Consider the following 12,464-nt stretch of genomic DNA (forward strand, 5'->3'; position numbering starts at 1 on the left):
TTTAAATCAAAAGGCAGAATGTTAAAACTAGAATTAATGGTGGCATAGAGCATGACATGAAATGAGTTCACCATAAACAAACAAAATCGTGAAAGTGTTTACACATTTCATTAGTGTAAAGCTGATTAATCTGTGAAGACTAGCAAAGAAAACACATACATTTTTTTCTTTTAAGAAAATACGTATTCTAAGTGGAAATCAGAATATTTTAAAGTAGACTGCCCCAAACAGAAACTTAAGTTTTACAGGAACACAGAAAAAGGGAGTGAGGGGTGGGGAAGTAAGGAGAGATGCACATCATTTTAGGAATTCTGGATTACATGAAGTTAAGCAGGCTATTTTTCCATCAGGATTTCTAAGAACCTTAAATAATGTGCTTTGACAATCTCTAAACAGGTATAACATGCAGGCTATTAACACTTATTTGACCTCTAAATCCTTTTTTCTTTAAAGCATTTAATATGACTAATTCCACAGAACATAAAACTATTGGAGATGTATTTATAAATTTAGGAATTTTAGATGGTCTTCAAGAATGAATGTCCAGAACCAACTTCTACTTCACACCACTAATTTTATTATCCTTATCAGTTACCAGTCATTAAGTGATACCTCCATACAATGCAATGAAATCCCCAAAGATCGTTAACTATGGAATTAGTACCACGGATTATTACATAAATGAGAACAGAGTATCTTCTCTTAAACACCGAATCAAAATAAAACTTAAAATATATTCACCATTTTAAAAGTGTAAGTTGGCAATTTGTATAAATATTGAAATGCTATACCTCATCAAATTCTTCAGTCATTTTTCTGATGATTTCTGCATTCTGCATATTTCGAAACATCTCTATTCTCACAGTACCTGTGGAACAACAGATTTTACAGTTAATCCTTTTCTATCCCATGCTAAACATTAAATTTAATCTGACCAATGTTTGAAAAATTTTATTTGAAAGTTTTTGGGGTTTTCTCCTCCCCCAAACTCCTACCTAAAGGAATCCCTTCTTTAAGAGCTTCAAAGTTCTTTAGACATTTTTAAAAATCCCTGAATATTCTGCGAATTAAGTATGAGGGGGGAAAAACTGACAGGAGTGTTGGGGCAGGAAAAGACAAAAAAACAATATATTTATATAAGGATTGACTGGTGCTATCCAGACATATAGCTGATATTCTTTATCATCAGAATATTCTTCTATAAATTAAAACTAAGTGTTCCTTAATCTAATTAATACATGTCAGCTAAATCTGTTTTCTGTTAACATGAAAAATAGCTCAGTAACTTCAACCTAAGTATCAAACCAACAAAAAACAAAGTTAACCCCTTTCTCTCTCATTCTTTAGTATTACCTTTACGTTAGCTATATAATTTTTATCTCAAGTATGGCTATATAAATATTACCACTCTTAAAATAGTAAGAGTGGTTTATATCAAAGACTTGTGTTAAAAATTAACATAATTTAAATAAAATAAAATAAGGTTCAAAATCTACCTTGAGTACAGAGAATATTGAACTAATAATTACATAAGGTTCAGTTTCAACTCTATACATGTCAATATTCAAGATAAAAATCACAGGAATAAGACTCAATGAATCAATAAGAAAATACTTTATACCCTCTGACAGATTCCTTGCCAATGATTAGCAGCTCCAATTCAAATCACATTTAAGAATGTAAGAAGGAAAAGTCTCTAAAGTGTACTGTACTTTTACAAGAAAGAGCATGGAACAACTGACAGCCACTAAAAGTCATCAAAGTGTGCTCTTCATTTAGAGTCCCAATAAAAGACTACAGTGGCACATTTCGCATATCAAACTTAATTTGACTTTTTATTAATCTGTAAAATGAAAAAAACGAGATCTTTCTCATCATTTTAATTACAACCATTTCTAACCATGTTTTAGTTACTTGATATATAGCTCTTTTGTTCATTTTCAGTATAATGAATTAAGTACTACCAACAGGTATCCCTACACCAAGCTGTAGAGATGACAAGTAAATCTACTCTCATAAAGTACTAAGCAAGCAAAAGAAATAAAATGAGATTTTTAAGTTATTAAACATGAGAAGAATTAGTTGTTCTTGGAGAGATGGAAATATTTTATGTTTTGGAGTGTCATTAAATAGCTATATGCATTTCTCAAAGTCATCTATCTGTACACTTAAAATGTGCAACTTTTAATGTATGGAAATTATAACTTGGTAACACTGATTTTTTTTAGTTTTTTAATTTTTTTTAAATTTACATCCAAGTTAGTTAGCATATAGTGCAACAATGATTTCAGGAGTAGATTCCTTAATGCCCCTTACCCATTTAGCCCATCCCCCCTCCCACAACCCCTCCAGTAACCCTCCATTCGTTTTCCATATTTAAGAGTCTCTTATGTTTTGTCCCCCTCCTTGTTTTTATATTATTTTTGCTTCCCTTCCCTTATGTTCATCTGTTCTGTGTCTTAAAGTCCTCATATGAGTGAAGTCATATGATACTTATCTTTCTCCGACTATTTTCGTTTAGCATAACACCCTCTAGTTCCATCCACATAGTTGCAAATGGCAAGATTTCATTCTTTTTGATTGCCAAGTAATACTCCATTGTATATATACACCACATCTTCTTTATCCATTCATCCGTTGATGGACATTTGGGTTCTTTCCATACTTTGGCTATTGTTGATAGTGCTGCTATTTAACATTGGGGTGCATGTGTCTGTTCGAAACAGCATACCTGTATCCCTTGGATAAATACCTAGTAGTGCAATTGCTGGGTTGTAGGGTAGCTCTATTTTTAATTTTTTCAGGAACCTCCATACTGTTTTTCAGAGTGGTTGTACCAGTTTGCATTCCCAGGTAATACTGATTTTTTAAAGAACTCAAGAAAAAGGACAACACTAATCATACCAGTTCACTAAAAAGTGACACGTTATTGTTAATTATTAAACAATGTTCTATTTTATTTCCATGACTGATATGGCAGTTTTCATATACAGTGGAGTCTTAACTATAATTACAATGGACTACCAAGTTAGTTCATAAAGGGAGGAATATTTTGCTGCATTAATTTAATACTGTAAAGTGAAAGGCAACAAAACAACAACTAGCATTAGAAACAACATAAAAACCAGTCTCATGCTTAGCATCTTTAAAAATGACTACCATATTTAGGGGCACCTGGTGGCTCTGTCGGTTAAGCATGTAACTCTTGATTTCAACTCAGGTCATGATCTCATGGGTCATGGGCTCAATCACTGCTTGGGATTTTCTCTTTCTTTCTCCCTCTGCCCCTTCTCTACTCCCTCTCTCTCTCTCAAAATAAATAAATAAACTTCTAAAAAAATTGACTACCATATATAAGTAACAATTACTAATAAAGTAAAATCAGATGTTTAAAGCTGTAATTTTGAAAATGAACAGAGCCTGTCACTGAAAATTTTTTAAAGAAGAAAATCCTGCTGCTGTCACAATGACTTTTGATACATAGGCCTATTTACTTACTACGTTCTACCTGTTCATTCTTCTTCCATTAGGTCCAACAACTCTACTGAAACTGCTTCCTCACACCTATTATCTGCTAATTGTTACATCAAGCAGTCTTTCTTTAGTAACACCCTACATATTCTATTGAAAACATTTGCCCATTATATTGGTTTCTATTAACACTATATCCTTGTACTGTATTCTCTAATGGCTTACTTTCATTTCTTTCACTTTTACTTACCTGAATACAGGTTATTTCCAAAGTTCTGTCCTACACATTTTTTTTGTCCTTTTCTACATTTTCTAACCTGGAAATGGCCCACATCTAGCTTACCCACCAGAGAAAAGTATGGCAGAATACTACTTATTAATCTTTGTATTCTCTATAGTTCCTTGAAATATGCCTAACATCTTAAGTCTTCTCTCTACTATTTTAAGCTTTGACAATGGATAGCTATTAAAAGTAAATTAAAGGGGCGCCTGGGTGGCTCAGTCAGTTAAGCGGCCGACTTCGGCTCAGGTCATGATCTCACAGTCCGTGAGTTCGAGCCCCGCGTCGGGCTCTGTGCTGACAGCTCAGAGCCTGGAGCCTGTTTCAGATTCTGTGTCTCCCTCTCTCTGACCCTCCCCCGTTCATGCTCTGTCTCTCTCTGTCTCAAAAATAAATAAACATTAAAAAAAAAAATTAAAAAAAAGTAAATTAAAGATCTGAAATAATTCAGATTCAGAGAAACAAATATTTGAAAATAAGGAATGAAAAAAAAAATAGATTATCTTCCACTCTCTAAAACACTATCTGCAAGAATCTTCAAATAATCTACCAACATACGTATCTTACATTAAAAAATAAAAGATCGTTTGATCAAGCCCTACTGACAGGATTATACCTCTAATGAAGATAAAGGAAGAACTTTCAAAAGTGTCATTTTTTTTTTAATTTTTTTTTCAACGTTTATTTATTTTTGGGACAGAGAGAGACAGAGCATGAACGGGGGAGGGGCAGAGAGAGAGGGAGACACAGAATCTGAAACAGGATCCAGGCTCTGAGCCATCAGCCCAGAGCCTGACGTGGGGCTCGAACTCCCGGACCGCGAGATCGTGACCTGGCTGAAGTCGGACGCTTAACCGACTGCGCCACCCAGGCGCCCCAAAAGTGTCATTTTTAACTATCAATAATTCCAGAAATAGAATAACATCAAAAAACTACCATCAAGTTACTGATCACTTAAATTTTATCAAACTGCTGGAGAGAACATAACTTGATACAATCCCTATGGTATGCAATTTGGCAAATATTACCGAAATTACAAATTTACATACTCCTTGGCCTGGATATTGTACTTGTTGCGAAAAATCCATAAACTCACACACATATGAAATAACGAAGGTACAAGGTTATTCCCTGAAACACTGTTTGTGATAGCAAAAGGAAAAATGCATATACCCATAATAACTGCAAGTGTTGATGATAATGACGATGGTGGTGGCAGCTAACACTTGGGTGCTCACTATCTGCCAGGCGTTGTTCTAATAAATATGCCCTATTAAATAAGTTAAAACATTTACTTTTCACAACAATAGAAGAATGTACTACTTTTCTCTCATTTTATAGAAGAGAAAATTGAGGCACCTAGAGATTTAGCAACTTGCAAATAGGGTTTCCCAGTAGCAGATTCGTGGTCTATACGCAGACAGTCTGGCTACAGGGTCCATGACTAACCACTACTTTTAACTGACTAAAATCAATGGAATCCATGCAGCTGTCAAAAACAATAAAGTGGTCTATGCTTGATATGGAAAGATCTGTAGGATATATTCATAAATGAAAAAGGAATATTTATGCATTTGATAATATATGATTTAAAATATTTCTATAAAGATACACAAATATCTGGCACAAGTGGTTGCCTCAGGGAAAGAGAAATATGTGGTTGAGGTTTAGGGATATAATGGAGGTATTATATTGCATACCCTTTGCATTTCCTGAAATTTGAACTATATAAATGTATTACTCAAAATAAGGAATGAATACATTTCAAATAAAAAATAAAATGTTAAAAAACTAAACCGAAGGACAGACTGCTATTAATCTTTTCCTGTCAAGCATTTGTGTAGTCACTACCAATATGCACTCATTAGAGGGTAGGCTAAGAATGCTCCATTTAAGTTTGCCAGAAATGTGAAATTTTATGTTTTACTTACCAGGCTATTATAGAACACAAAAAATGAAATTGAAAAGCAATATGAAAATGAGGCTGGAGAACATATCCTTGGCAAAATTAGTGACATGGACAACAATGAAAAGAAACTTTAACTGTGGTTATAGCAACCACAACATTTAGCAGAACCCTCAAGAAGTCATCGTAGGGTCATTTGAAATCTTTGGCATTAGACACAGTAGGGTTTAAGTCTCAGCTCCCCCAGTTACTAAGCTATAGGAGACTGAAAAAATCAATTGTTTTCTATAAAACTCAGATTTCTAATCTTTAAAGTGGTGAGAATACCAATGCAGGGATTTTTTTTGTTCAATGCTGTAATTCCTAGTACATAAGCAGCACTGAAAAAAAATGTGGAACAAATGACTAAGGATGATATGAGAACAAAATAAGAAAACAAGTATAAAGAATTTAGTATTGTGCTTATAGCACGTTAAGATGCAAGATGCATGTAAGATGCTCACCTACTTTGAGCATTCCTTTTTTGAAAGATTATCCTGCCCATTTAGAGGAAAGCTAAAAGCTCGAGTTTTTGGGCTCTACTGAAAGCCAGATCCCTAATAGTGCATGTTGTCAGATTATTGCCACTTGAAGAATGAGACCAGTCATCTCTTTTATTCCAGAACTAAGCAAAGTCAGCAGTTTTCTAAGCACCCAGACCAAAGCTTTTACTTCCAGACACTAACCATCTCTTTCCAAAATGTCTAGAATCCACCATAACAATGAGTTAAGGTGATAAAGAAGTCAATGCCGAAGAAGCAGGAACCCACAAATTCTTATCCCCATTTACACGAACCCCATGGTTTAGAACACGGTCTCATCTCATCCTCTTCATTTTGAATTTTACCCTTACTCTATTCTTTGATGAGATCCAAAGCCAGAACTCTAGCCTTGTTTGTATCCTTCCAACTAGGTACAGAAGCAGACAGAAGAGAAGACTGAAAGCAGAGAGAACTTTCTTTAAAAAAAATAAAAAAATAAAAAAAAAATAAAAATATTTTTTAATGTTTATTTATTTTTGACAGAGAGAGAGAGGCAGAGAGACAGAGTATGAGCGGGGGAGGGGCAGAGAGAGAGGGAGACACAGAATCTGAAGCAGCTCCAGGCTCTGAGCTGTCAGCACAGAGACTGATACCGGGCTCAAACTCACAGACTGCGAGATCGTAACCTGAGCCAAAGTTGGACGCTCAACCGACTGAGCCACCCAGGCACCCCACATACAGAACTTTTTGAGCAGCAAATCAACTTACCCAAACACAACAAAAGGCCCTTCTGGGTTTATACCTTTTATGACACTAACATTCTGGTTCCCTCAAATTACTGAACCTGGCTCCCTTAAATTACTAAACCAAACCAATTACTGGTGTTATATACTAACACTGCCTAAGAGTGTTTAACAGAGAGCCTTCCTAAGAGCTTTCTTACTAATTGTACCATGTATGAAACAGCTTTCTATTTTAAAGCTTTTATTGTAAAGACTGGATTATAAAGTATTAATTTAAAAACCTAATCTGGTGATGGACCAGAGATAATTCATACATATAACAGGAAAATTTTTGGTAGTCTCATCTTCTGCTTCATTTTTACTGTAAGTAACAGTACATTATACATCAAAATAAAGTGGAGAAAGACTGAAAAAAGTATGGATAAATTACAAGACAAAATCTAAGTCAAAAAGGAGAAGAAATGCTGAGGCTACTAAAACTGAGAAGTATTTACTAAAGAAACACTGCATACCAGAATATAGAATTTAACAGTTACCTAAGATTGCAGTGACTGTTGAGGAAAGGGAATGGGGAAAGATAAAGAGACAGATACTTTGGTTGCTTTTTAATGATCATTTCAAGCTTAATACTGGAGCTTGGTTTAGCCATGTTAGTATAGCCCAGGAACAAAAGCAAGCATTGTCTTATAACGGTGATGTTTCAAACTACTTTCACCAAATCTTCCAACAACTATTAAAATATCCTCAAGGGACGCCTGGATGGTTAAGCGCCTGACTTCGGCTTGGGTCATGACCTCATGGTCTGTGCCCACATCGGGCTCTGTGCTGACGGCTCAGAGCCTGGAGCCTGCTTCAGATTCTCTGCCTCCTTTCTCTCTTTACCCCTCCCCTGCTTGTGTTCTGTCTGTCTCTCTCTCTCAAAAATAAAATAAATAAACATTAAAGAGAATTTTTTTTTACTATCTTCATCTTCAGTCCACATAAGAATTAAAGGAAACGGCAATGAAAAAAATAAACATACTTTTTAAAATGTCCATCTGCTACCTCAGGCATTACTACTAATATTAACATGATTCAAGAGAAGCAGGACTTCTTAATCTATGGCACATGGATTCCTAAATATCTATGGACCTTTTGTATGAAAATTTAGGTCTATGCAACTTTTGTGGAGAAAGACCCAAATTTTCAGGTTATTATTAAAGGAATTGGAGAACTCAAAAAGGTAACAATAGCACATTAGAAGAAAAATATCAGCCAAAGATTTTTAGTCTTAGGGAACTGAAGACAAAAATTAAATTGTGGCAGTAAAGAATAGCTCTAAAGAAGAATTCCTCTTCATAGCATGGTATGGAAAAGCAAAAACTAGGGACTGAGAGATGCAGGGGGAAAAATGCTGAATTATGTTTCTTTCTCATAAATTAGACCATGAGTGCAATGGTTATCATCTAAGTAGAACCAGGTTTCATCTCCAAGTAGCAAAGGAAAAAGAGCACAAGAGAACTTCCCCATAACGTTGTAAGAATCCATAAATTAAAGAGTGAACATTTTTATTTATAAGTACCTTGTTTAGAGCCAACACTACATATCTGACTTCAGTTACATAATATATATAAGGTAAGTTAGGATTTAAATGTGTGAGATAATTTAGGATTACTTTGTATTTTCCTATCAAAGTGCATATAAATGATCAAGTCATACTCTTTAAGCTGTACTTCAAAGGTGTGTCACTACAAGGTCCCATGATTAAAAAGGGGAAAAAAAAAAACTAGGTGGTTGGGCTTAATAAGAGTCTCAAAGAATTTTCCTTAAACTGAATTCCACAATGTTTTAAAAAATACATACTTTTTATTTTAGAATAGTTTTAGACTAACATAAAAATTACACAGTGCAAAATGTTTCCATAAACACCAAAACCAGTTTCTCTTATTGTTAGTATCTCATATTAATATTGTATATTTGTCACAGCTAATGAGCAGATATTAATAACATTTTTGTTCTTCCCCTAGCTTCACTGAGAAATAATTGACATACATCACTACAAGTTTAAGGTGCACCGCATCATGGTTTGATTTACATATATTGGAAATGATTATCACAACAGGTTTAGTTAATATCCATCATTTCTTATAGATAAAATTAGAAAAGTAATTTTTCCTTGTGTAGAGAATTCTGAGGATCGACTCTCTTAACAACTTTCCTATGTATCATACAGCAGTATTAACAGTAGTCATTCACTTACACTACATCCCTAGTACTTATTTATCTAGTAACTAGGAAGTTTGTACCTTTTGATCGTCTTTCTCAAATTCTTTCTCCCCTCAACCTGATAATATTAACTAAAAGTCATATTCAGATGTTCTTACTTTTAACCTAATATCCTTTTTCTGTTCCAGGATCTCATCCAGAATACCACAAAAGGTGGTAGTTGTCGTGTCTCCTTAGGGTACTCTACACTGTGACAGTTTCTAACTTATTTTTGATCATCATAATGGTGTTACGGAGCAGTCAGGCAGTTTACAGAATGTCAATTTGGGTTTGTGTGATGGTTTTCTTATGGTTAAATACGGTTTTTGGTTTTTGAGAGAAAGATCAAAGAAAAAGTGCCATTGTAATTGTATCAAAACAAAAGTATTTTTTAATCATGTGCTTATTAATCATGATCGTCTAACTGAGGTAGAATTTGTCAAGTTTCTCCAAGGTACGTTATATTTTTCCCCTTTTTCCATACTATATTCTTTGGAAAGAAGTCACTATGTACAGCCCACACCTAAGCGTGTAAGAAATTATGCTTCTTTAAGTTTATATATGTATCTATATAAATTACATTGAATTCTTCTACATGAAAGATTTGTCTATTACCCATTTGTTCCATTTTCAATCATTTATTTATAACATGGACTCATGAATATTTTATAGTTTACATTATAAGCCAATTCTACAGTATTTTGTTGCTCAAATTGTTCCACTTTTGGCTACTGAGTAGGGTTCTTTTCAGTTGGTTCCTATGTCCTTTTGACAAACCCTCACTGTTGTTTTGTTTTCACTGAGCACTTATTTACTTTCAGAAACTATGAAATGCTTCAGGTTCACCTTGTATATTCCCTGTCCCAGTCTTAGAATCTAATATTGCTGTAAGGATCCCTGACTTCCTCAACTGGAGAATGGAATAAGAAGCCAAGATTTATATGCTAAGTGTGTTCCTTGCTACCGGCTCATTGTTAGTGCAATGTCATTTCTTTTAGGCCCTCTCGGCTTAAAGAGCAAGGAAATATATATGTATGTAATTACTTCTGTATGTAGCCATATGTATGTATATTAAGCTATATATGAGTTATACTAATATCTTCAACTCCATGACCACACACACCACACGGAATATTCCAGAGTTCTCCCCTTGCTTTTATCTGATTTCCTACAGTGAAATCTCAAACAGTGAAAACTCTGGTTCCCACCATCAACTATCTACTTACTTAATTTTTTTAATTCCAGTTATACATATGTATGGTGATTTCAAAATGGTATACACATGTATAGTGACTTCCATACCACAATGGAAAATAACTGCCAACCAGAGTACCATCCTTACATACAGTTCCTTTTGCCTTTAGTCTTATAATCTCTACTCTTAAGTATTTAGGACAGTACTTTTATCCCAAACCCCTGCAGTGAGGTTATTTCATGTGTTTGTAATACAGTTTGATTCTTTTGTTAGTCTGACTTCAACTGGGATGACCTCGTTAAGTGGTTTTTTTTTTTTAATTTGTATACATCAATGTTTACTTTTTGTTCTAGCAGTTCTATGGGTTTTGAGAAATGCACTGATCATGTATCTACCGTTACAGCATGATACAGAATAGTTTCACCACCCTAACCCCTTATGATTCACCTATTCAACCCTTCTTCCTCCCCAAAGCCCTGGCAAACATGGATCTATTTACCATCTCTATAGTTTTCCCTTTTCCAGAATGTAACAGAAACTGGAATCATAGTATGTAGCCTTTTTAGACTGGCTTCTTTCACTCCACAATACCTACTGAAGACTCATCTATGCTTTTTGCATGGTTTGAGAACTAATTCCTTCCTATAACCGAATAATATTCCATTTCATGGATGTACCACTGTTTATCCCTTTCATCTACTAAAGGACACCTTGATTGCTTCCGATTTTTGGTAATTAATGAATATAATTACATTAAACACATGCAGGTTTTTGGGTGGGCATGTTTCAGATGAGTTGGGTAAATACCTAAGAGCACAATTACTAGATTTTACAGTAAGGTTATGTTTAGTTTTGTAAGAAACTGTTACACTGTCTTCCAATACGGCTACACCATTTTGCATTCCCATCAACAATGATTTCCTGTGCCTTCACATCTTGACAGTGATCAATACTGCCAGTTTTTTGGACTTTAGCCATTCCAATAGCTGTGTAGTGATATCTTTTTGTTGTTTCAATTCACATTGCCCTTATGACAAATGATGTTGAGCATCTTTTTGCATGTTTAATTGCCATCTGTGAAATGTCTTATTCAGTGAAATGTCTATTCGGGTGTTTGCCCACTTTTTATTGGGCTGTTTATTTTCTTATCACTGAATTTTTAGAGCTCCTTGTATATTTTAATTACAAGTCCTTTACCATATATGTGTCTTGCAAATATGTTCTCTCAGTCTGTGATTTAATTTTCTCAATAATGTCTTTTGCAGAGCAGAAAAATTTTAATAAGGTCCAACTTGTCAATTGTTTCTTCCATGGGCTTCCATGTACTCTTGGTTGTTACAGCTAAAAACCTCAAAACCTCATCACTAAACCTAAGGTCATGTAGTCTTTCTCTTACGTTTTATTTTAGAAATTTTGAGTTTTACATTTCACTTAAGAAAGGGGTAAGATCTTTAAGTTCATTTTCTCCCCATGGATATCCAATAGTTCATGTACCATTTGTTGAAAAGATGATTATTTCTCCATTTTAATTGCCTTTATATCTTCAAATAAAAAAATCAGTTGACTATATTTGTGTGATTCTTATAATATTTTTAAAGAATAATTTAAGGCACAAAAATTTGATATGTATACAACCCTTTAGAAACCCATGGGGCCTAGAAAAATGAGGCTAAAATATACCAAAATATTTCTCGTTCCATTCTCCTATTTTAATAATTCTTATTCTGTACTCTGTATAACCAACAGCTTTTCCTAAATAATAAACTCATCAGGATTATCTGTGGTTTTCATTGCACAATTCCTAAAACAATATCTGAATATGTCTACATTTGGAAGTTCTTCCAAAAACATAAGAATGAGAAATTAAGACTTTAAATAGTGCCAAGAGACTAGAGTCCATGAAAGTAGAAATTGCAACAATATAAAAGATAAATATATGAAATATGTCCAAAGCGTGGAAAGTTCAAAATTATGGCCTACATTTACACATACACAATTATCCAAGGGAACAAATATGTTAAGTTGGTATATAAAAGTTTTGATTATGGTAGTACTATACACAATATTATTTATATAAACAGTTTTCCTGAAATGCTAATAAAAA

General features: G+C 34.1%; 1 protein-coding gene across 1 annotated transcript in view; it reads right to left on the bottom strand.

Moving 5' to 3' along the window:
* Window positions 1-12,464, bottom strand: part of STAG1 (stromal antigen 1) — a 402,316-nt gene that overhangs the window by 181,873 nt on the left and 207,979 nt on the right. Inside the window, exon 6 of the mRNA XM_030330452.2 lies at window positions 792-868. Coding sequence (XP_030186312.1) covers window positions 792-868 — 77 coding nt within the window. The remainder of the gene's footprint in view (window positions 1-791; window positions 869-12,464) is intronic.

Source organism: Lynx canadensis, chromosome C2, assembly GCF_007474595.2.
Source record: "Lynx canadensis isolate LIC74 chromosome C2, mLynCan4.pri.v2, whole genome shotgun sequence".
NCBI lineage: Eukaryota > Metazoa > Chordata > Mammalia > Carnivora > Felidae > Lynx > Lynx canadensis.